The sequence below is a fragment of the Falco cherrug genome, chromosome 7, assembly GCF_023634085.1.
Source record: "Falco cherrug isolate bFalChe1 chromosome 7, bFalChe1.pri, whole genome shotgun sequence".
Taxonomy (NCBI): domain Eukaryota; kingdom Metazoa; phylum Chordata; class Aves; order Falconiformes; family Falconidae; genus Falco; species Falco cherrug.
The window spans coordinates 35105194-35129590 of record NC_073703.1 but is presented as its reverse complement, the minus strand read 5'-3'; the positions used below and the strand labels follow the sequence as shown (position 1 = coordinate 35129590).

Here is a 24397-nt window from a genome sequence, read left to right as displayed (position 1 = left end):
GGAATGCCCTGAGTGAAGGACTCAGAGAGTCACCCATGATGTGGCCACAAATCTCATGTGTGACACCAGTGAGTGGCAGTTGAGGTGGACAGAGACATCTGGGCTTTCAGATCCAAGCCGGCCTCACTGAGAACTGATGGTAGCTGATGCACCCATGGGACCGAGCATCGTGCCACCGTCACAGCGAGTGGCACCTGCTCTGGTGCAACAGGGCCACATGCAGCAGAGCCATATCCAGCAGCGATCCCTCCCGGGGGGTGGGGAATGGGCTAGCTAGGCTGTGCCACGGTTGCCCGTGGTCTGTCTTGCCCGGCCGTTCCTTTTCCCTCTAGGTGGAGTTATTACACATCAGATTTCAGCTCGCTCTGTGTCTGGACCTGCTCCTGCAGCCAGGCAGACGAGGAGGTTGCTGCCACTCTGCCTGCATCTGCATTGCCCAGGTGCTTCCCAGGAATTTAATGACCTGAATTTAATGAAACCCAGAGTATCTTGGAGGGCTTGTGTCTGCATGTCGTATGCATGGGATGGGAAAGATGAGTTGTGCTTTGGGGGGGTGTGAGCAGGGAAAGGGCAAGGGTCGGTCCAAATGAAATGAAAGTGATAATGCAGGGTCATACCACGGGCTCCGTGGAGCATCTCCCCTTAATTCTGCTTTATGAGCTTTTCCTCCTTCCCCTTACCTTGTGGCATGGTGGGAGAGGAGGGAAGGGAGGCAGGAAATCCTGCAGGGCTATTTTTGAACTCTGGATTAATTAACAGCACCATTAAGGGGCGGGGATTGACTTGGCCACAGAGGGCTTGAAGGACAATTTGGAAGGCATGGATTCCAGATGTACTCCTTCCCAGGCCATGTGGACATCTGCAACAGCGTGGGGTTTGGCTGCAGGTACTGGGGGAGCAGTTGGGGAACTGGACTCTGCACCGTGCTGTGCCCGGGGGCATGCCAACTCTTGGGCCAGTGTGGCTCTTCGTCTCCACCACGTGCTGCTGCTGCAGGGCTGGGAGCATCAGTCTGCTCATCTTTTAGGTCATTGCAAGTATTTTCTTTTTTTTGCAGCTTTGCATAAAGGAAAAATGTTAGAAGTGCTTGCCTAGTGCTCTCCCCAGTGCTCAGCTTGTTCCCCCACCAGCAACATTCACTGCTCTCAGTGTCTCTTCCAGGATGAAGCACTTCAGTGCTTTTGAAGTTTTAGCACCCCTTTCCCTCCCCCCCTTGTCATTTCCCTGTTGGTCTCAGGCATGTTCCCATCTGCTCCTCCTGTTTATAGGAAGGGGAAAAAACATTCAGGAGATAAAACAGCCGTCCCCGGCCGCCACCCACACCCTGCAGCAAGCAGCTTGCCATTGAGTGCAAGGGGAGCCCCTTGGCTATAAGGCCATGTCCTTTAAAGCATCTGACACATGATTTTCAGCTGTGAGATGATGTGATTCAGATGTGGTCCCTCCAGACAGCCACCTGCACAGACAGGGGCTGGAGGTGGCCTCGGGACAGCTCAGTCCCTCTGGCAGGATGGGCAGAAATGGGGACACCTTGGGATCTGAGTTGGCTGAGGGTGTTTTTACCCTGTGTTTGCTTGGCTGTGTGTGTGTGTGCATCTTGGGGTGTTTGTCGTCATGGTGGGAGCCAGGCAGAGGGGACAGGCTGGTCTGATTGCCAGGCCAGGACCTGAACTCTAGGAAGGGACATCTGTTGGGTGGTGTTTGGTCTCAGACCTGTTGCAGTGGCCCCCCTCATCCTGCTTTGCTTGAGCCTGGGCACATCCCAAACTCCCAGCTTTCCAAGACTTTCTGGGCTGCTTCTTTCCAGGATTACCATTCCTGAGAGCCCTCCTCACCCTCGCTGCCTCCTCAGGGTAAAAGCAAAACACACATGACTTTCCCAAGGTCACCAACAGCAAACAGCAGCACTCTACCCTCCTGCCTAAATCTGCTGAGAGCCATTAGGAAAACGGGGAACGCAATTTTTCCCAAGTGTCCCAGGTGAGGTCTGGCCATCCCTGCCACCTGGGAGAGACAAGAGACACAGTTACTTTGGGTGGGGGCAAGGGTGGCCTTCACCACCTCTAAACACAGCCAGACAGCCCCTTGAACGCATTGCATGACACAGGTAGGAGAGTGGAGGGGCTTTTATTAAGAGCCCTAATTAATATTATCTATTTATTAAGATAGTCATCTTCTCATGTTGAGAGGTAGGGGTTGCTTTTTTTCTGAGAATTCTACCAGTCTGTTCAGCAATTCTTTATTGGGTGTGCACTTTTCCCCTGACGAAAAGGACCTTGTCTTTAATTAGGAGCTGCTTGACATGGACAGTGGGCTCAGGGAGGTTTGTCCTGAGCCTCAAGAATAAGCAAGATAGGAGAGAACCATCTAGACAATAATGTTGTTAGGGTTAGGGTGGTTAGGGTACTTAGGGTTAGTTCATTTAAGTTACAGAGGGTTAAGGTAGTTACAGTGCTTAGAGTTAGGGTGGTTAGGGCGATTAAGGTACTTATGGTTAGGGTGGTTAGGGTTAGGGTACTTGGGGTTTGGGCAGTTAGGATACTAAGGCATTAAAGTTACTTAGGATTAGGGCCTTTACAGTGCTTAGTGTTGGGGTGGTTAGGGGGACTAAGGTTAGTGGTAGGGCTTGGCTAGGGTCAGGGTCAGGGTCAGGGTTAGGCTTCCCCTAAAGTTAGGCTGATTAAGGTTATGTTGGGTAGTGTACTTAGGGTAAGGGCATTGAAGTTACTTGGGTTAGGGCGCTTGCAGTGTTTAGCATTAGGACGGTTATGCACAGTAAGGTTAGTGGTAGGGCTAGGCTTAAGGCTAGGGCTCCGGCTAGGGTTAGGGTCAGGATTAGGGTTAGGCTTCCTCTATAAGTTAGGCTGATTAAGGTTAGGTCGGTTAGTATGCTTAGGGTAAGGGCATTAAAGTTACTTAGGGTTAGGGCAGTTACAGTGTTTAGTATTACGGTGGTTAGGAGGAGAAATTCAGTTTTCTGAAACCCGGGTAAGGCTCTAACTGAGGTAAGTTTAGCCCCTAAAATTCAGTGAAGGCCCTTAAATGCAGCCCAGCCCCTAACTGAGGTAAGTTTAAGTCCTGAAACTCCGTGATAGCCCTAAAAGTGGGCAAGGGCATTAACTGAGGTAAGCTCGCTTCCTGAAACCCGCAAACACCCTAACAGGGGAGCGCTGAAGTCTTGAAACTCGGTGAAGGCCTTAACTGAGGAGAGCTGAAATCCTAAAACACCTCCCCTCTCCTCTCATCTCCTCACCTCACCTCTCCACTCCTCACCTAATTCCTGTCCTGTCCCCTCTCCTCTCCTCTCCTCTCCTCTCCTCTCCTCTCCTCTCCTCTCCTCTCCTCTCCTCTCCTCTCCTCTCCTCTCCTCTCCTCTCCTCTCCTCTCCTCTCCTCTCCTCTCCTCTCCTCTCCTCTCCTCTCCTCTCCCCTCTTTCCTCTCCTCTCCCCTCCTCTCTCCACTCCTCTCCTCCCTTTTCCACTCCTTTCTCTTCCTCCCCTCCCCTCCCCTCATCCTCTCCCCTCTCTGTCTGCTGTGATGAGCCGCCCCTCTGGCTTCTGGGCTGGATGTTGGGAGCTCAGCCGGGACTTGCCGGTAGCTCCATACTTGCCTAGTTGGGATAAGGTGCTGTGGATTGCCTTCGGGATGCTCGGCATTGTGATGCCCAGGCCCTGAGAGGAGCGTGCAAGGCGAGGAGCCCTGTGGGGAGGTGGCTGGGCGCTGATGTGGGTGTCTGGGAGCTGGCTGCGGGCTCCCTGCTTCTGGGCTCGCCCCTCCGGTTTCTGCCCTGGGCGAGCAGGCAATAGAGCCAGCTGGAAATGAAGGGCATGAGTAGGACTTAGAAGGGCTTATTCTGCAGGGACATGGCAGTGGGGTAGAGCTAACTCCTGAGCTCAGCAGTGGGGCACTGCCGCGGGATTAAGGAATTGCACAAGGGGAACAACAGAGCCACTGCCATACGGTCCCGCGAGTCCCGGCCGGTGTGAGCCTGGTTTGGAGGGCAGCCCTGGGCATGCGGTGCCTTTCCCTGGGCAGGCTGGGGGCAGGGGGCTTCACTTTCTCTGGGCACCACTGCAATTCCCCTTACGCTTGTCGCTGAGCCGATCTGGTGCCTCCCTCTGGGACATGTCCCTAGGCAAGGGACAAAGGGGAGCAGCTCCCAGGTGGGATTGCTGGTGTGAGTCAAATTTCTAACCCAAATCCTCTCCCATTTATTCCTTTTATGCCCCCTTTCCTAGGCAGGAAATCAAAGCCCAGCTTGCTCATTAGGGGCTGACCAGCTGCTGACCAAAAGCTAAAAAAAAACCCCAACAAAAACCCCAGAGCAAATGCTTTATTTGCTCAAACTGCTGCTTTCTCAGAGGAGTGGTAATGGGAGTTCTCCAGCCGGAGGCTTCCCACCAGCCGGGGATCTGCGGCTTCACCGGGAGCCGACAGCACAGGGGAGCTCTGTTTCCAGGTCTTTGTCTTAACCACAGATCAAAGGGAAAACTTTCTGAATGATTTCGTTATCTGACAGGTTCTTGCATATTTAAGTCATTGTGAAATATGAGGTTGGCCTTTCCAAGTCACTCGGGCTCTAGGAAAATATTTTGATGCTTCTTGTCAAGCTAAAAAAAGAAACCCCCCTGAAGTGAAAATGCTGCAGCCTCTTACACAGATCAGATAAAATGCTGATCAAACCGATGTAAGCTCCCTGGCAGCTTTTTCAGGGTGAATTTGTCATGTTGGGCTTTTAAATTCTTCTTAACCTGGTGTTTCCCATCCTCTCCCTCCCCATCCTGCGCTTGCCCATCAGCACGGCTGTTTTCAGCTCCCTGCATGGGGAAGCTCCAGGTTTGCATTCCTGGGGCGTCGCAGACCCACAGCCTCGATAACACCCTGGGAAAAGTCCCCATTTGTGTTCTGCAGTTATGAAAACCAGACGGGAGAGATTAAGAAAAACCAAAGGAGCAGTTGCTAGGGGGAGACTCAAGCCTGAAATATGTCGGACAGCTGGAGGGATGCAGGGGATTTCAAAGGAAAGGCTGGGATGCCAGTCGAAACAGGAGCAGGTGTGAGGCTGGGCTCCCTGGACTTCATCGCACTGGTGATTACGGGAAAAAGATGTAAGTGAGGAGGCACTTTTTTTTTTTTAATCTATAACATCCAGCAGATATTTATAGATCTTTTATCTCTTTAGTGCCTTGGTGCCACAAATAAAAGCATACAGTGCTTTTATGATACTTAAAACAAACAAATAAAAACCCCACTGGTTTCCAGAAAGGTTTTGATCCGTGCAACTGTGGTCACTGATCAGTCTGAATTTAATTAGGGTGAAACCTCTCCTGCTATCAAGTTGGTGCTGTTGCTGAAGGCTTTGGCTCTTCACCATCCTTTTCTGCCTCGGAGATAAGGGCTAATACACCCGGGAAGCGAGGGTTTCTCGGCAGGCAGGCTGAAGCAGGCGGCTCAGAACTGCATGTGGTTTCATCTCAGGGCTGGATCCTGCTGACAGTGGCGACGCCTGGTCTGGGTTTTCTGCATCCCTGCTCAATGCTGGGTGAACCTCCAGGGCCCCTGAGATTCGAGGGTGCCCAGGGCCCCTCTCCACCGCCTCACACAACACACAGGGCAGCTCAGGGTGACAGATGCTGCTGATGCTGGGCTTGCTGGGCTCCCAGCCTCTGATGCTCGACCAAGCAAGGAGCTTGGAAGGGCTGGATGAGGCAAGGGAAGGCACTCACATCGCCCCGTGGTGTGAACACTGGGAATTTGGGAAGATGCCTTTGCACCCAGCTGGCCCCAGGGAGCTGGTGCTGGCCATCCGGGAGCCCCTTCCCAGACCGAAGGCTGGGAAGTCCCCAATGTGCTTCCTGCAGGGCTGAGACACTGAAATGACTCATCCAGCTTGGTTTTACTACAGATTAATTTGAGGCTCTTTCTTCAGCCCTTGCCCGCCGCAACAAAGCCCCACTGCCTGGGGTGGCCATCCCATGGTGGGAGGAATGGGGGGGCTTTGGGAAACTAGCCCTGTGCTCCCATGTGTCCCAGTTGTAGGCAATAACCCAGATCCTTCTGTAGTGGTTGGGGGTCTTTTTGTGTTACTGCCCCCAGAACCCAATGGCTTCCCCAAATGTCCTCTTTCCATTGATTCATGGCAGTGGGATGTGCCCCTGAATACAGGATGTGCAGCTCTCACCCCCGCCTTGCAGCAGGCAGCAGCCCTGTTTTGGAGATACTTCTGTTTTTCTTTGTTTTAAAAATCTTCACGGGTCTGCAAATCTCTCCCCCATACAAAACTCTGCCATTCCTACTTTGAAGCCACTATGTCACTTGCCCATCTGTGTGGTATTAAATTACTTGGAGTTTAAAAAGCTGCACGTATCCTAGCTGACACCCCAGCCGATACCTTGCTCAGGCAGCATGCAAATCCCCCGTGTGCATTAAGTGAAGTGGTTTTTCACCCTGGCAGCTGGTTTGCATCAGTACCTTTCACTGAAATGATTTATTTTTTCCTCCCCCTGCCCCACCCCCAGGTCCTAGAAAGGGTCAACAAGGGAGGAGCATCCATCCCTCTGGACCTGCTTGCTGTTGTAGGGCTTCAGGCACTTCTGCCGCTTGTTTTGGTTAAACTGGGGTTTAAGCAGTCCTGTTGGCGCTGAACCTCCCTCCCCATCATGTGCTTATTGAAATAGTTGGTGATAATTTTTTTTTTTTCCCCAGGGTAGCCACCAGTTTGTGGATGCCAGACAGTTACTGCTCTTCCTCTCCAACACTGAGTCACCCGAGGGGGCTGTGGACACCCACGGGCTGGTTTCTCTTTGGTTTTGTTTTTGTTTTAAATTTGGTTTACTTTTCTGTTTACTCAAAAGGGTCAACCACAGCCATATTTCACTGCATCAGCAGAATAAACCTCCGCATCTCCCTTCAGCACTGCTGCTGCGGGAACTGGATTTGCATTGCCTTGGCTTGCCAAGACCATCCTCATCCTCCGTTGTTGGCTTTAACGCCCAAACAAGCCTGAACCCACCGGGTCTCCAACACCTCTCCCCAGCACATTACTGGAAGCCCTATGCACCCACCATGTTCTGGTTTCTATTCTGACTCAGCATCACCCCACTGGTCATGTCTGATGACCAGAGGAGCAGCAGAGCAACCAGCTATGGTCCTCCTTGTCCTCTTGCCAGCTTGCTGTCACTGGTGTGTGTCCCTGGGGTGGATCATCCCATGGGCTCCATCTCTCACTGCCTCCCTCCCCAAGCCATCTTGTGACGTGCTCCCTCCTCACCCTCGTGTCTGTCCTCAGCGTGCAGCAGTTCTCATCTGTGCTGTATTTTATCTGGTGTTTCTCCAGACTTTAGGTAAACCACAGATATGTTTTTTAGTTTCCCCCCCCACCCGCCTCCACTCCCACAGCTCATTTTCACGTGCATCTTTTCATCCAAAGAGAAAGAAAAGACATCCTAGTAACCCCAATAGCCTCCTTTGGGTCACCTCAAAGCCCGCTGTGACCCCCTGGCTGCTCCCCAGCCTCCTGCAAGCACCCGCACTGCTGCCCGCTTCCCACCCAGCTTCTCCCAGCTCCCATCCTCGGGGGAGCCGCGTGGGGAAGGTCTGCGGTTGAAAGCAGCCTCTGCCTTCCCATGCCCCTTCCCTGACCTCCTCTGCTTTTCTGCTCAGCGTTTCCTGCCTTATCACCTCCCCCAGCTGCAAAGTTGGGGCCCACTTCAGCATCGCGGAGCCCTGCGGAGGTGGCTGGCGATGGATGGACCAGGGGACACACACATCTTCTCCCTTCACCGTTCCTTTCCGCATTACGCCTCCCCATCCTGCATAACCTCAGGCTGTAAACCAGGAGGTAAATATTTTTCAGCAAGCCATCCCCATCACACGCCCGGCTTCGGTGCTGTTCCAGGCCAGGCACATTTTTATTGCTGTGCCTCACCCGCTCCTGCATCCAACCAGAATCCCGGTGCTGCCTGCCAGGAGCGTGCATGCCACTCCTCCCTTCGCGTGCCTCTCGGGGCTGCCTGGGCTTGCCGGGCAGCTGGGAGCTGCCAGCACCCACAAGAACAAGCCCGAGGGCTTGGGGCAGGGTTGGGAGCATCCCTGGCACATCCTGAGCACACCGCTGCCCTGGCTGTAGTCCCACTTGCCATGGGACCAAGGAGTGGGAGGACTGGCCCAGCACCATTGGGCCACCCCTTCCCATTGCTTTTATGGAGCAAGGGTGCAACCCATCCAAGAGCCCATGGCGCAAAAAATCAGAGGATTGCTACAGAAATACAGCAGCGATGGGGCAATGCATGATTTCCTCCAAGCACCCATCTGCAGAGCAGCAAATTCAGCTTGCACCTGGGGAAGATGCTGCAGGCATTGCTGTTGCCTGTCCCTCTCTGTCTCCCCCAGACCCAGAGGCGCAGGCGAGCAGCCATCCTCACCCAGCGCTGGCACCCCTTTCCTGTCCTTCCTCACCTCCCTCCAGCCCCGCTGCAGCTGTGCCGTGATGGATGGGATGACCTGAAGCTGGGAACTGGACCAAATGTGGTCAAAGCAGCATCCCTGGCCTGTCTCTCGGCGTGTTTTCAGGCACCAAGCCCTCGTGGTGGTGAATCCCTCACTGGCTTCTCTGCCCGGGCAGCATCCCTCTTCCCCCCCCAGCAGCATCTCTGCCGCTTGCCAAGCCCCTGCTCCGTGGGTTGAGGGCCCTCACCAGTGCTGTAGCAGCTGTGGGGCCGCCGTCAGCATCTCCCACCGCAGCACTGCCCTCCAGACAGGCTGGCAGCCAACCCAGTTTCTTTTCACTGCCAACTAAGAGGTGGAAATACAGCGTTTTAAGCCTGACTTGCCATTAGATCCGTTTTCCTCTTGCCAATGTAATTGAGCCTAGTGTGCTGAGGCTGTTTTACAGCCCGGTGCTCGCTCCATCAGCAGCCTTCAAATTAGGTGATGCAGGGTACTGACCGCACGTACCCCAGGCAGCATCCTTCCCTGCATCCCTGGGCTGCCTCACCACTGCCTGCCTGGCCAGGGAGTGGGGCCAGCGCTGCTGCCTTGGACTCTCCCCCCTCAGTCCTTGTACTTTGCTTTGCTTTTTGGTGGCATTTTGTTTCGGCAAGCTCGAGATAAGGCAGTGGGAGGGAGCGCAGGGCTGACACGGGGTGGTTGTATCCTATAGGACTTGCTTATGGCCCTGCTGAATCACAGTTGAACCACAAAAACCAGGAGCGGCAGCTGAATATTAAATAAAAGATTTGACTTTTATTTAAAATAAAATGTATTTGTACATAGTCTTGAAACCACAGACTACAGGAACACAACACTGGTTATTCCTTGGTGTTAGATAGGGCAGGAGATCCCTCCTCGTCAGCGTTAACGCAGTGCTGTCTTAACGAACGGGGAGGTCCTGGCCCCAGGTATCCATTATCGAGGGTGCTGTGGCGCAGCTCTGAAATCCCATTTAACTTAGATAAAAATTTATGGACTGAAATTGGGGGGTTTGGGGCTTTTTTTGTTTTGTTTCTTGGTTATTCCCCATACTCCTTACAGGCATACTACAGTTAATGCTGATACACCAGATCTATGCAATATTCCAGCTGGCTTGTGAGGCTAGTTAAAAAAACTGTACAATTTTATAAAATTTGTGTTTTTTACATTAGTTACACAAAACCTATACTTCATAGACCTTTACTTCATATTGTAATGAAAAAGTTTGCATATCATAGGCAGAACAGTGACTATGCTGGTGAATACTAAAAGTGTCATAATACAATATGGTGTAAAAATAAAATAAAATTAAAAAAAAGACAATATAAATGATTATCAAAAGGCAAGTTAACAAATAAACCCAAGATGTAACAGACTAACAGAAGATCATCTTCAAGGCCACACGGAACTATCTTCAAAGTCATGTCAGGCACCTCTAGCAGTCCTGGTGCATGTAGTGTGAAAGGAGAGATGGCAAATCTACTTACGGGTAGGACGACTTCAAAACAGGTCAAATGTACAGGATAAAAAACACAAAAAAAAGAAAGAAAACACTCATGCATTAAACATGATAAATAGACTTCATATAGGTTAAGCCCTGGATGGCTTTACGAGAAGATGGCTTAGAGTTCTCTTAGAAAATTGGCTGGTTTTAAGTCAGTCAAATCTTATCCTGATCTGCCCATCAGATTCTGTATCTAAAGGCCAGCAGCACGATCACCCGGCCCAGATACGGTCTTGTTATAGCAAATTAACAGAAGTGCTCATTAGTGCACACAGATTAACTGGTCTGGTAATGCAAAAATTTTCATGATAAAAAAAAAAAAAAGAAAGATACATTTCAAGCTTTATTAAGCAGCATATTTCAAAGAACAGCTTTTTAAAGTTAAATATTAATATGGCCATGGGGTTTCCTCTTGGTGGACAGTACATGGGACTCAGACCCAACCACTGGTCAGTTTGTAGAACATCTCTTCATCTAAACTTTCATTCTGATCTTTCGCTCGTGTCGACAAGAAGATGTAGCCGCCGATGAACTCGTGAACCACTTTGCAATCCACCTCCGTGCAAATGAAGGATACCCGAACATCGTCTGCAAACTCCACCGTCACCTAGAAGGCAGAAAGATGGGGGTCAGCCTTGTCGGTGCCTTCCCAAAGGAGTTACACTGACGCGCACGCTCCCCTTCTGCCTGCTGCTTCTTTTGTTAACCCAGACGCCTCTTCCATTGCCTAAGCAAAATCCACCATGTCCATGATGACTTGGCCTTGATGATCATCATGGTTCCCTTCCAACTTGAGACATTCTGTAATTCTATGACGCAATGATTATTGTTCACGTGTTCAGATACAGAAATACCTTTTATGGCTCCTAAAATGAATTTTATTTAATTTTCTATTATTTTATTTATTTATTTAAATTATCATTATACCTTTTAATCTCCTGTGACTCAAGAGATAATCAGCCAGTGTGTTTGCACCTCTTGGCAGTGAGCATGTGATGACACCTTTGCTTCAAGAGAAACAGAGACTGGGTGCAGACCTGTCAAGGGCTGGGATTTCTTTCCAGTTTTCCCTGTGAGTGTATGCTGGTCTTGTAAGTTGAATTTTGGCCACAGAAATGTTTTATGGGGGCTGGGAGAGCTCATTTTGGAGTGACTGGATAGACTGACCTTTTATTGATGCCCTCTATTTTTTTGTGCCCCCATCACTGACAGCTCTGTGGGAGGGAAGGGGAATCCCAGCAGCGCGTCTGAGCTGAATAATTGGGATATCGGGGCTTACAACCGGGTCGAAACAAAGACTCCGAGGCAGAGAGGAAGCTGAATAATTTCTCCAGCAACTCTTAATGAGCCACAAACCGCAGGAGAACAGCCCCATGTATCCCTGGCAATTTTAATTAGGTGTTCTGCGGAAAAGGAGCACAAAAAGTTTGTGCATCCAAATATAATGATCGGGTAAAAGCCCATCTCGGAGCCTAGCGAAGTGTCTACTGTTGCTTTTCATTACTGACATGAAAGTCTGAGCTGTACTGCAAATAAAAGGCATTTTAGTATGGGTAAGGCCCAGTACATTTATGTCACTGGTTAGGATCAAGCTTGGGCATCAGTTCTGAAGTTTGATTTTATTTAGCTGCCTTTGAGTGGGTGTTCACAGACCGGAGAAAATCGTTACGCATTAAGTGTGTAACTGGCTTAAAGATTCAAGGGTTTTTTTTCTTCTTTTTAAGGGTCATACTCAGCTCCACCAGCAGTTAGGACAAGCTCCACTAGATCTCTAAGGAGGGTGGAAGAGCAGGGCGGAGAAAATATATTACATTAACACAGCCAAATGGGACACGCTTTAGAAAACAGCGGTGTGAAAACCTGACTTTTTAAAGGTCGACTTTCAAAGTCAACTTAAAAAACCCTGAGAGAGCGCCTGTCTCATGTCACAGGAGTGAGGGAAGCATCCGAGGTGTAAACCAGTGGCTCACCATTTTAATCTCCCAGTTCACATTCCACTGCTTCATGTTGCTGAACCGCCAGGTTTTGACGGCATCACCTGTGCTTGCGTCCATCCGTATCAGCCGGTTGTAGGCGATGCCGATCAGCTCCTCCTTCTTGCCCCCCTGGAACCTGTGACACGGTGAGGGATTAATAAATGCACACCTGCAATACACAGCTACATGTGTTAAAATCAGCAGCTGAGTTAACTCATAAAATCAGCTTTGTAAGTCAATGCAATTAATGCTTTTAATTTCAGTTCAAGTTCCACAGCTAAGGATGCGCCGCACAGTTAACGTACTCCACGTATTTATCCATGACATTCCTCCTGTTCTGCCCAGCAGACCCACAGACCTTGCAATGAAATGCGTGATGCCGAACTCCGGCAGCGACTGCCAGGCTTGAATAAACCGCATCTTGGCCTCGATGAGACTCATTTGAGCGACGTTCTGGTGGGCTTCCAGGATGCGCGCTGTGATCTGCGGGCGGCGAGACACACCAGCTTTAGGCAAGGGGGTTCATCAGTGGCATCTCGACTATCACGCAAATGGGTAATGACTTGGGAGGCATTTGGGAGCCAGCACGGTTACAAACAGCACAGATAATCGGTAATTTCTACCCTGAGATCTTATTTTAGCTAGGACCGCTCAAAGCCTGCAACCACGGGTGATAAACGTGGTGCTGCTTTTGTTCGTCTCTCCAGATATATGGATCTGAGCTGTCTGGAAGCAGAGCTGCTCAGGCTCGGTTAGTTTAAGATGCAGGTTGTGAGCGAACGGCCGGGCAGATTTCTGGTGTAGGGTTTCCAGTTTTGCAGCATAAATCACTGGGGGACCATTATAAAAACCAAACAGGGCCCAAGTTTCTCAGGAAGGGCATAGATTTTGTTAGTCTTTTCATTACTGCTCTCCAAACCAAAGGGGTTCTAGACTATTTTAATTTTTATCTTAAATTTATCTTAATTTTATTGTTGCCGTCACTTACCAAGTCTCTTACATAGCCTGGCTGTAGATGGCAAGGCGAAAAAAAAAAAAAAAGAAAAGGAGGCAGAAAGAAAAAAAAGCAATCAGAAATATGGCAATAAAGCAAAGAAAAAGTGTAAATTAACTGCAAACCAAAGTTCAAGCAAAAAACCACATGCACAATTTCTTAGGCGGAGAAGCAGCCAAAGTGAATGTCAGGATGGAGAGGGGACACGCGAGCAGAGATGCATCGCTCGTGCCAGCCCTGCCTGAGCACCGGCGCGGTCCTGGCTGGCTGGCACTGTGTAGACATGGTTTTGGTCCTGAGATGGTTTTAGTCCTGCTGGTGGATGAAGGGGAGGGTGAAGCTGCCAGCTCAGGGGAGAATTCACATCCTCACGCTCCTCCCCATGCCTCTGCACAAACTCAAGCCCGCTTACTTGCAGAGGAAGCTCAATGCGAAGCTCAGCAGCTCGCTATGGGCTGTTTAGCTCAATAGTTCCTTTTATCTGAGATATACAGAGAAATGATGAGGATGCTGCTTGGGGTTACAAGTGGCTGGAGCACAGCATCAGCTGGGCTTCCTGGGGACGCATCTGTCCTTGCAAACCGGCTGGATGCTGCTCTGCCGCTGAACCCCAGCAATGCACTGGAGAGCTGTGAATATTCTTACTTTGTGTTGGGTAGGTTTTTTTTGGTGCTCCCCAAACCCAACCTGCCAACCCTATGCTGCTGCAAGGGCACGTGGAGACAAACATCACCCAGGTAGATCGGGGGCTGCTATAGGACCAAACGCCTCTATAAATCCTCTGGCAAGGCCCATTTTGGCACCATTTGTAGGCTGCATGACCTCTTCCTCCTCCTCCTCCTCCTTCCCCCGTGCTGGGGCGCCAAGGGACCCTCATGGCTGAATTCCTTACATTCCCGCAGCCTCCATCCCTCCGTCCCTCCCAGCTGTGCCAGCACTTGTGCGGCCGGCAAACATCCTCCGCTGCTGCAAGCTCTGGCTCTGGCCATAAAGGAAAAGCCTAAATCCGCTGTTTAGCCGATGTCTACAGGGGACACGACGTTTGCATCATGGCTTGGAGTGGGGCTCGGGCTCGTGCCTGTCCCTGCACTTTGACGGAGGTTATTTTTATAAGGAGGATACCTGCACGATAAGCAAGTTCTGCAAGCTAATATTTTTCCAGGTGCCTCCATTTTACTGAGTTCAAGCCTAGAAGGTATTATATATGTTAAAATGGTGTATTTATGCAGCGTTTCCTCCATCCAAGTGGATATAAAGGCTTATTCAGAAGAACAATAAGGGCTATATAAAATATAACTCCACTGCCAGGAAATCATCATGCTGTGCCAATAAAAAGTTATATTTTTCCTGCTTCTCTGACTTGCAGCCTTCTTCTGGGTTTGGAGAAATCGTATCTAGCCACAGCCAGCCAGGCTGTGAAGCTACAGCTGAACGATTAAGTCACCAAAAGGCCACAGAGCAATGCCTTACTTATTTTTGCTGCTGTCCTGACATATAATGTCTTTCAGAAAGTCATGCATTCATTTCCAGCGCAGAACAGTTCAGCCCTGTCATGCACGGATCGAATGTAGTGTGGAGTTCAAGCACAAGTCACAGCAACTCAAAATGAAGCAATGTTTCAAGGACTGGCATTTGGAAGTAGTGGAAAAGCAAAGAGGGAAATATGCAAACCGCATTACAGCCAAGTCTGGATAAAGCACTGCAAGGAACTGCAACTCCGCTCATCCTGAGGATTTCTGCACGGACTCTGTGCAAGGGAATGGGTTTTAGTCCCAGCACCGGGGACTGATTCCATCTCATTGCTGCTACGTCTGTGCAGGGAGGTATGGGGGCAGCTGACCCATACTTTGCTGCACCATCACTCGGTATCAGCAGGGGGAAAAAACATTCCCAAAATGTATTTCAAATAAACGTAACTAAAATTTAAATGCATTTAAAATAAACGGTTCCCCGCTGCCGAGGCTGTGTACGTGCACCGTCGCATAACATGTGGCATAATGAAGATCGTGGGTGTCATCCCCAGGTGCTGGATCGAAACCACGTATTTCAGTCGGCATCTCATTTTAGTAACCGTGTGCATTCAATTAAGTGACGACATCCAAAACATGTAGTGTTAAAGTCTGGCTACCACCGAAAGGGGTGTATGGTCAGCCTGGTCCACACCAACACCAACACCGCTCCGGGAGAGTGGGCCAGCACATACCTGCTTGTTCTTGTACTTCTTCAGGTAGCGAGGAGAAACCAGACACTCGGGATTAATGTCAGTGTTGATTTGTTCTGGGATCACCTGCGGGTCTGGGTTCAAATGCTGCATTTTCAGGAAGGAGAGGATGTTCTGCACCTCCATGCCGTAGGAGCTGTCTGCCATCGTCTTGCCCTTCGAGGCCAGGCGGCAGGCGGCCATCCAGCTGGCGTACTGCGTCTCCTGCCCCCCAAAACACAGACCCGTGCCCATTAGAGCGGTGGGACTACCATCTACTCCCCCCAGTAAAACTCCAGGGAGTCTTTATTTCCCTTCCATCCTCAGGAGACTCGAGCACACACAAAGATGGGCAGAATCCCAGCCAACGTGTAGGCTACGACCATGGGACAAAGCCAAGGAAAAGCAGGGGCTGGTTTTCTCCTCCAAATTTGCACATGTGCTCACATGCAATGCTGAACGTTGAGATGAGACGCATGTGAGTGCATCTGCTCATTTTTTTTACTCGACACCAGCTACACGGCACATCCGAGCATGAGCTGATGGTGGGCAAAGGGCAAAGAGACGGCCAGTCCAATAAACTTACGTTATCGCAGCGAAGCCAGATTTCATTCATTCCCTCCGCCACCGGAATCAGAAGTTTGATGTTAAACTTCTGACCAGAGATGTTCACATCAGGGGTAACTTCACAGCCTGCAATGAGGGAGCCAGTGCTTAACAAGGCTGTGAACAACTATGCTTTAAAAAAGAGGTAAAAACCAGTGCTTAACAAGGCTGTGAACAACTATGCTTTAAAAAAGAGGTAAAAACCAAAAAAAAAAAAAAAAAAAAATGAAGAGAAGAAAAAGCAACGCTCTCCAACTAAAGGGTCTCCGATGGCATCTCAGGGCTGCAAAAGTTTCACACCACATCTCTGATGGCATGAACACTCTACACAGCAGGGAGAACAACCGTGTCAGATGTCTCTTTTTCCAAGAGACAGGAAAAAAGGGGGGGAAAAGCAAGACCTGATCTGAAAGCGATGAAGCCAAAGCTAACACGTGCTCGCAGAATTCATCTCATAGTTCCTGCGTGGCCTCGTGAATGGACCTGATGGCTGGCAAACACCCTGTGTCCCTGAAATTTTCATGAAGGGGTAGGAAAAGGTGGCTAGACAGGTGCTGAAACCCCTACACATTATTATGGCTGAGTGCGTAGCTGCTGCAATCAGTGGCGAGGTGTGAGCATCCCACTTTAGGTGTTGAACTAAGAGAACTGCAGAGAACTACAAGTGGTTGTATAAACACTGGGGAGTGATGAACAGAACAGCCAAGTTAGCCGGGGCGCTGCTTCAATGCCGCCTCCAAGAATTTTTAAACGTGCTGTCACAGCAGATATTTCAAAAGTTCCCAAAAAGGTCCTGCGGGCCGGGCTTCGCTCTGACTGCAGCTCGAGGTCGCTTGGCATCACATCTGCTCCTGCCTCCACAGGGCAAAAAATGAGCTCTCTGCAGTTTGGTGGCTGCCGGAACAGGAATGTTTAACTTGACATCTGAAAAGCCACCGACCGTAGCAGTGCAAGGCTCACAGGGAGCACTTCAGTGAGGCTGCTCACAACCAGCACCGGGGAAAGGAGGAAAAAAATTTAACAGCAGCGGAGGAACAGAATGGTCTGTTCTCTCCAGCTCAAATTTATTCTCTGCTGAGGGAGTTAGTTCAGTTCTTTTGGACAGCCACAACAAAAAGCAGAAGGGCAAGTTGTCTCCCCACACTATTGGGGAGCTGGTGGCACTTCCCCTGGGGGTCACACATATCCCATACTCACTTTCTAGAAGGCTAAGTATATCCCATGCTATCAAACCCCCTCATCCTTGCTCCTTTAAACTTATTTACCCAACCCTAGGATAGCACGCCAAGATAAAAGTAGTGGGAGAACAAGATGCGAGAGAAGCAGCCTGCTACTGGAATAAAATGCAACAGGGCTTCCGCTTAACTTACCTCTCAGGTTCATCTGGTGTGCAGGAGTCCCGTTGGATTCCTCTTTGCTTTTATAGCAGGAGATAGAGGTATCTTTGAAGGTGCACCAATATGGCTTGTAGCCTTTCAATGTCAGCTTCTTGGGCCTGCCAGACAGGTTGAGGGACATGACATTTGGTTTAAGCTCCTAAACCAAGCTGCTGCACCGGGAAACTTGTTTCACCCTTGAAAATCTGGTGTCAGCAGCTTGGATTTTGCTTGCCCCTGGGATAGTCCTTGCCTGGGACCTCAGCCACCACTCACCATCCCTTCGCTACAACGTTGGGTCAAGAAATTGAGCTACAATTGCAAGTCTGGACTCTTCAGTCCCATGGAGGTCCCACTAATTTGGGACAAGGTGGGAGGAGCTGGAGAACTGTATTACAAAAATACACATGCCCATCAACCGCTGCAAAATATGCCTCTTTGCTCGCCACATTAAACTGGAACCACTTTGCTCAAGCTCTGAAAGGAAGCGGTACTTCTAAAAGACTTGTCAGTCAAGCACATGCATGAATACACTTGTTGTTTTCTTCTTAAATACTCCATTTCACATCAGAAAAGGTTCAGTTCTTTTCTATGGAAAACATGGATTTTGCTTGACTCTGCGGAGAGCTGACGGCCCTGCAAGCCCGCAGCAAAGCAAAGCGACCACCTGGCATGGTGGTACCCTGAGCCCGCTTAGCCCACCACAAGCCCAGGACCTTTGTAGAGCTGCATGTTTCCGAATTTCTTTATCCCCCCTAATTTCTAAACCTTATTTGAAGGCTGTGCAGCCTCTCACTGCAATGCATTTCTCACGTCTCCATCCCAGAAACAGCTGCTGAACCCTCATCTATAGAAATCAAATACGTGATGGCCCCAGTTGCTGGTCTGGGAGACTCTGCACTTTCACTTTCAAGCAAAAGCATGCTGGGGGCTGCTCTGGGTGCATGGGTCTGGAGGAAACGGGAGGTGGGGGAGAAACAGCATCTGCCTGAACCTCGCTGTTCCCACACCTGAAGGGCATCTGAGGCTGGGACATCTGCTGCCTCCTCCTCCTGCCTTTCCTGATTTTCCTCTTCCTAAAGCCCTGACACACACAGTTGTGCCCTGTGCAACCTTTACAACCACAATCTCCTTTGAAAGCTGCCTCCCACAACAGAAGTCACCAACCTACAGCGAAGTCATCCTACACATGCAGGTTTCCCCATCCTTCACTAAAGATGCTTTACTACATCTTTACTGTCCTGAGCTTTTTTGAGGGCTCCTTTAAACTGCAAAGTGCTGTGCAGCACTTTGGCTGGCACAGGCGGTAACCTGGCTGGCAGGGGAGAGAGAAACATCCCAAGTCTCTACAGCAAAACCAAGCACTTATAGGGACATATATATAGGACTTACATATACGGCATACTTGGGACATATATTGCAGCTCCTCCCCAACCGAAGTGTGACAAGAGGCACGTCCAAAGCTGAGCCAGATACTAACTGCGCCATTTACACTGGGCTTCTGGCACTAAAATACCTCCTGGCCCTCCATTTTAGGAACAAATGGCAATTCTGTGCTTCTCTGCCGTGGCAGAACGGCCTCAAATCCCAACCCCAGGGTTTGGGGCTTGCGCCAGGTGAGGAACCAGCAGCTTCTTGCTGCTCCATCTCCTGCCCCACCAACTGGTGCTCCAATTTGCAAGCCATTAGCTCCCCAAGTCCTGCCAAATAAGCACATCAAAGGAAAGAGCAAGTCTTTTGTTTGTTTGCTTGTTCAAGGGGGGAAAAAATACCCACTCAGATGCAGGGCACAAGCTGCAGCCCTGAAACTCTGCCCCAGTTAAGACAGACCGCAAGCCCAGACCCACACGGAGACCTTATTAATTAGCCTTCAGAGAGGGAGAGTTTTTCAGAACAGAAGTGCTAGGTTCTGGCTCCAGAACCAAACAATAAAATAAAGGCTTGTTCCAGAGCTATTTCTCTGCCTACAGCTTTTCTTCTATATCCTATAGCTATGCTGTGAAATCTCATTATTTCCAGTTTCCAGAACTTTCACCGTAACCCTTGCCGCAGCAGGCAATAAATTGCAAAAGACCGTTGTGGCTGCCAAACTGTTACTCAAAGTCCAGACGCTGCTGTTCCCAGTTTCCACATACACTGTCCAAGTCCAAGCAAAATTAAAAAAAACACCTAAATCCTGAGTGAGCTGGAAGAGGAGCGGAGTCAGCTTAACCTGCTCCTTTTGGCAAGGAGAGGGCAGTTAGACTGGGATCCCGGCTGCTTAGAATTCATCTGGCCTCTTGCAAACCAGCAGAAGTATTTGAGCGAGGTTTCTAAGTTTCAGTCCTAATTTTAGGATGGCTTGATTATCTCCTGAGCATTAACCATGTCAGAGAAATATCCCAGCACATGCTGCTGGCTACGGGATGCAGCAAGCTCTCCTGGAGGGATGCGTACCTGCTAGGGCAGCAATGGTGGGAAAACATCCTGGGTTTTATATCTAAGAACCAATCAACTTCAGTATCAAATATTTCGAACAGTGTGAAATTCTTAGTGACTGTGCTACAGGATAAAGAAGGAAAATGTTTTAATAGTAAAAGAGCACAGATGCTGAGCTGTGGTATTACGCAGCTGCTGCTGGGTGGCTTTTCACACAAGGTAACATAGAGGTGCGCAGCAAGATCTTAAGGCCAGGGGATTAAAAAAAAAAAAAAAGGATATTACGCGGTAGGACTATTAATTATTCACAGACATTACCAGTTTCACAAGCACCTCTTCTCATCAGCACTTACTTGAAGACTTTAATGTAGTCGGCAAGCTCTGGGATGGAAGTGATGTCACCCTGAAAAGTAAAGATTATCCCGTTGACCCGCCAGCCCGAGCAAGCGGAGCCCGGTGGTGGGGCCAGGAGGGGAGCGATGCTGCACGGGGCAGGAAGCTGGTGGCAGCTTCACCGGCCAACACTGGGGCTCAGGGGTCACGCAAATGCTTCTGAGAAAGCCTCATCCACTTCAGGGGAGAAGCAAGCAAAGAAAAAAAATCTATGGCACAGAAGTGCTGTTAGGAAACCAGAGGACAGGGTTTTATTTTTCTTTCAGGAATTGCTGCTGCCGCCGGAGCCAATTCCCACCCGTGAGGTCACCGGCGGTCACACCGGCTCGTGTTCACACAGGGATTTTTCTCCTCCCTTAGTTATTAGGTTATGTTCCAAACAAAAGGAAAAGATGCTGCTCTGCACCTCCCTGCAGGACTGGGGAAGGGCTTTCTGACGGTCTAGAAAGGTTTTTCTCCCCCAGCGTTTTTCACATTGAGTTTATCTTCATGCTCTGCATGAGGAAGATATACAGGGTGGTACTCGCAATACCCGCGAGCTCGAATTGAAGGGTTTTTGAAGGACAGAAAAAGCAAAAACTGCTTCAATAGCTTCCAGTAGCAAGACAGTTTACTTTCTGTCTGCAATGAGCAATGCTGTTTATAGATACCACGGGGAAAAAAATGCAGAATCTAAACAAACAATCCAGTAATTGCCCATTATCCATATTCAATTACTCGAATGCATCTGGAAATGGCTAGTGTTAGCAACCCCTATGGAAAAGGATGGAGTTTTTTTGATGAATCATTGTTGTCTTCACTCCTATCTGGCAGGGACTGTTCCTTAGTACTGTGTTTCAAATCTGGTTTTGCAAAGATATTATAAAAGATCCCTTGGTGATAAAAGCTTGTCATCGTTTCTGTCGCACCAAAGCAGTGCTGCTCTCCCTGTGGCGCCTGGTTAATACTGTAAACTTCTGCCGTTATTAATGCTAGTAAAGCAGGCTAAGTATGGATGTTAACTTCAAAAAGACCCTTCATAAACGCCTAAAAAAATTACATGAAGTGCAAGACTGGAAAATTTCAGGGATTTTAGGGTTTGAAAGAACTTAAAATGAAACTCAGAGATGGTATAAATGTGAAAAATGCCTGGAAAAGCTGTGCTGTGCCAAGTCTGACTGGACCTTGTGGTTTTTCTGCAGCTTAGTTCTTGGACTTTACATTTTTAAAGATGGAAAACCAGTGTTAAAACAGCATATCAGAAAAAAACCCCTGAAATCCTCTGAAATTCAGTCATAGCCCACTCCAGGCTAAAATCCAGTCTAATAAAAATAGGGTTCCATAAGCATAAGTTATTTCTGAAAATCACAGCAGCTGTTTAGGTGCTGTAAAAGTTTGCCATGAATTAAAAACAGTGGAAGAGAAACCTCAGCATGAAGAACTCCATGTTTTGGAAAGTCAGTAGCGAGAACAGAGTCAAAATTAATTTTAATTTAGGTTCCCATTATCTCACCAGGAAGGTGGCTTGGTGCCGGGGGGGAGGGTGAGTTCAGTAAGATCCTGGCTCCTCCAGGACTTCTCCAGCACCATTTGGTGTTATGGTCTCAGCAGGAAAAAAAGCAATATTGCACTTGACCTCTGCAACAACGCAGAGCTGGGTATGTAGGACTGGCTGAGCAATCCCTGCTAAATTAACTGCAAACCCCCCAAAAACAGAAGGCAGTCTTACAGCTTAAATGAAGCCTGCGGTTCAATACGTCCATGTGCTCAAAGAGGTTTTATGCTGTTCTGGGCTCAGAGCAGAGCTCCAGCTTGGTGCTGGCCCCATGCTGGACACTGCCCGGGGTTCCCTCCCACCCAAACTACCTTTTGGTATTTTTAAAAAATACTATTTTAAAGAAAATATTATTGGGGTCTATGTTTTGTGTTGCTTCACTGGGTTGTGGAACTTCCTCATGCTGTGAGAGCAGAAACAGAAACAAGGGGAGAGGAAGGAAATAAAAAAGGTTGGATGCCTGGGAAAACTCCCAGCTTGGGATGATTATTCCTGCCTTGTGTGAGGTGGGGAGGGGACGTGCAAGCTGCCCTGCCACTACACGCTTGCAGCCCTTACCAGGATTGTCGATGTTTTGCCACCTTCCAAAGTAATTTCCAGATCCGAGAGTGCAGCATCCACCTCATCCACCTCCTTGTCGCTGTTGTTCAGGTGGTTTTCCGAGGACATGATGGACAGCTTATTGATGTGGTACTGAAATGCAAAGCACAGCACTTCACCAGGATGCTCCAGTGATCTGCTGGCTGCTGTGGGCTCATCACAACACAGCCACCACGCTTGGGAAGCAGAGAGTGGAAAAACAGAGCCGTATCCTCTGCGGGAGCAGAGGTTAGCGAGCACTGAGACCTACACGCAGTTGAGACAGGAATGACCAGCTTGGCTGTTTTCAGTCCAAGGAGTCAGTGGTACGAACCCTGAAGGACTGCTCTGGACCTCACGGGGCAGAGCAACTCTTTTCACAGCATCACATACTGGCTGAGGTTGGAAGGGACCTCTGCAAGTCATCTGGTCCTACCCTCTGTGCAAGCAGGGTCACCTAAAGCTGTTGTCCAGGACAGCGTCCAGTTGCCTTGGGTATCTCCAAGGATGGAGACGCCACAACCTCTCTGGGCAACCTATGCCAGTGCTCGGTCACCCTCACAGTAAAAAAATGTTTCCTGATGTTCAGAGGGAACCTCCTGTGTTTCAGTTTGTGCCCATTGCCTCTGGTCCTGGCACTGGGCACCACTGAGAACAGCCTGGCTGCAGCTCCTTTCCAGCCTCCCACCAGGCATTTACATACATTAGTAACATCCCCCTGAACCCTGTCTTCTCCAAGCTGAACAGTCCCAGCTCCCTCAGCCTTTCCACATAGGCAAGGTGCTTCAGGACCTTCATCATCCTTGTGGCCCTCCCCTGGCCTTTCTCCAGTGTGTCCCTGTCTCCCTTGCACTGAGGAGCCCAGAACTGGATGCAGCACTCCAGGTGTGGCCCCACCAGTGCTGAGCAGAGGGGAAGGATCCCCTCCCTCGACCTGCTGGTAATGCTTTGCCCAGTGCAGCCCAGGATACCATTCAACCTTCTTTCCTCCAGGGGCACCTTGCTGGCTGATGTTCAACTTGGTGTTCACCAGCAACCCCAGGTCCTTTTCTGCCAAGCTGCTTCCCAGCTGGGAGGCCCCCAGAATATACTGGTGCTGGGGTTGTTCCTCTCCAGGGCCAGGACTTTGCAGTTCCCCTTGTTGAACTCCACGAGGTTCGTGTTGGCCCATTTCTCCAGCCTGCCGAAGTCCCTCTGGATGGCAGCACGACCCTCTGGTGTTATCAGCCACTCCTCTCAATTTGGGAGGATCCATTGCATCTTTTACCCCAAGAAAACCAAAACATCCATAAAATCTCACACAAAGGACCACATCCAACCCACTCTGGACTACTTGGAGAGTCTTCATATTTCTGTTTTCACTCTTATTTTTCCTAGGAAGGGCTCTAGGAGCAGACAGCCCTCCTCTTCACGGGGATATTTCTGCCTCCTACAGCAACAAGGCATGCCAGACCACACGTAGCAAATGGCCTGCCATCCATCTTACAGATGTCAATAGCAGGTGTAGTATTTATGCCAAATCACACCAAGTATTTCACAAAACAGATAAATAAATAGTTTTGGGAAACCCACAGACTACCACCAGCTGTCTGGGGGGCAGCGTGCCAGAAACACATAGTTCAGTAACCTAGTGTACTTACTGGGGATTTTTAAGAAGGGCAAAACTAAAAGTTAAGATAGACATAAACATGTTTGGTAAAAGAAGGTCAAGTTCCTTTTCATGACAAGTAATCAGCAGCAAATATTTAAATTACCTAATAAGCTCAAGTGAGTATCAGGAGATGGGAAATGATCTGACCTCTACCAGCATGGGAAATCCAAGCTCCCACCAAAGACAAAGACCAGTTACAGCAGTTTTCCCTTATTGTGTTAATCAACATTCATCAACAGAGAGGTCTGCAAAGCTACAAAATCAAGTTTAACCAAAACTGTAAGTGTCTTGGTCTGCCTCCTACCTGCAGCGCCGCAAACATCATCATTTCTTCCTCCGTGCACTCAATCTCCTCCAGCAGAATAGCCCATTTGGACTGCTCGTACAGCTGGTTGATCCTGATCGCGTCATACTACAGCACAGTGCAAAAACACAGACTGGTTGTAAAATGTATGAGCTCAGTTCAAGACGCACCACTACGTGTTTCATTTCAACACAACACTTCAATCTGAGACTGAAAAGCCTCTGCCACCGAAGCAGAGTGGCTCTAAGCAACCCTCTAGTGATACCTAAGCATTAGCGAACTGGTACATGGGAGCACGTAAACCTGGGTTTGATGCCTGCATGACCAATTTTCAAAGCAGTGGAGGATTTACCAACACAAAAGCACATTAGAGATAAAGGCATCATTCGCTCA

General features: G+C 49.4%; 1 protein-coding gene across 4 annotated transcripts in view; it reads right to left on the bottom strand.

Moving 5' to 3' along the window:
• Nucleotides 1-9223: 9223 nt before the first annotated feature.
• The window catches only part of FERMT2 (FERM domain containing kindlin 2), a 52029-nt gene continuing 36855 nt past the window's right edge, over nucleotides 9224-24397 (bottom strand). For 2 of the 4 annotated variants that reach the window (XM_055716234.1, XM_055716236.1), the window contains 10 exons: nucleotides 24005-24112; nucleotides 22029-22163; nucleotides 19897-19946; nucleotides 17120-17244; nucleotides 15730-15836; nucleotides 15147-15368; nucleotides 12938-12958; nucleotides 12308-12432; nucleotides 11944-12085; nucleotides 9224-10580 (listed from right to left, as the gene is read on the bottom strand). In XM_055716234.1, the coding sequence (XP_055572209.1) occupies nucleotides 10407-10580; nucleotides 11944-12085; nucleotides 12308-12432; nucleotides 12938-12958; nucleotides 15147-15368; nucleotides 15730-15836; nucleotides 17120-17244; nucleotides 19897-19946; nucleotides 22029-22163; nucleotides 24005-24112 (1209 nt within the window). In that variant the 3' untranslated portion in view covers nucleotides 9224-10406. The remainder of the gene's footprint in view (nucleotides 10581-11943; nucleotides 12086-12307; nucleotides 12433-12937; nucleotides 12959-15146; nucleotides 15369-15729; nucleotides 15837-17119; nucleotides 17245-19896; nucleotides 19947-22028; nucleotides 22164-24004; nucleotides 24113-24397) is intronic. The other 2 variants (XM_055716235.1, XM_055716237.1) reach the window with 1 other exon arrangement.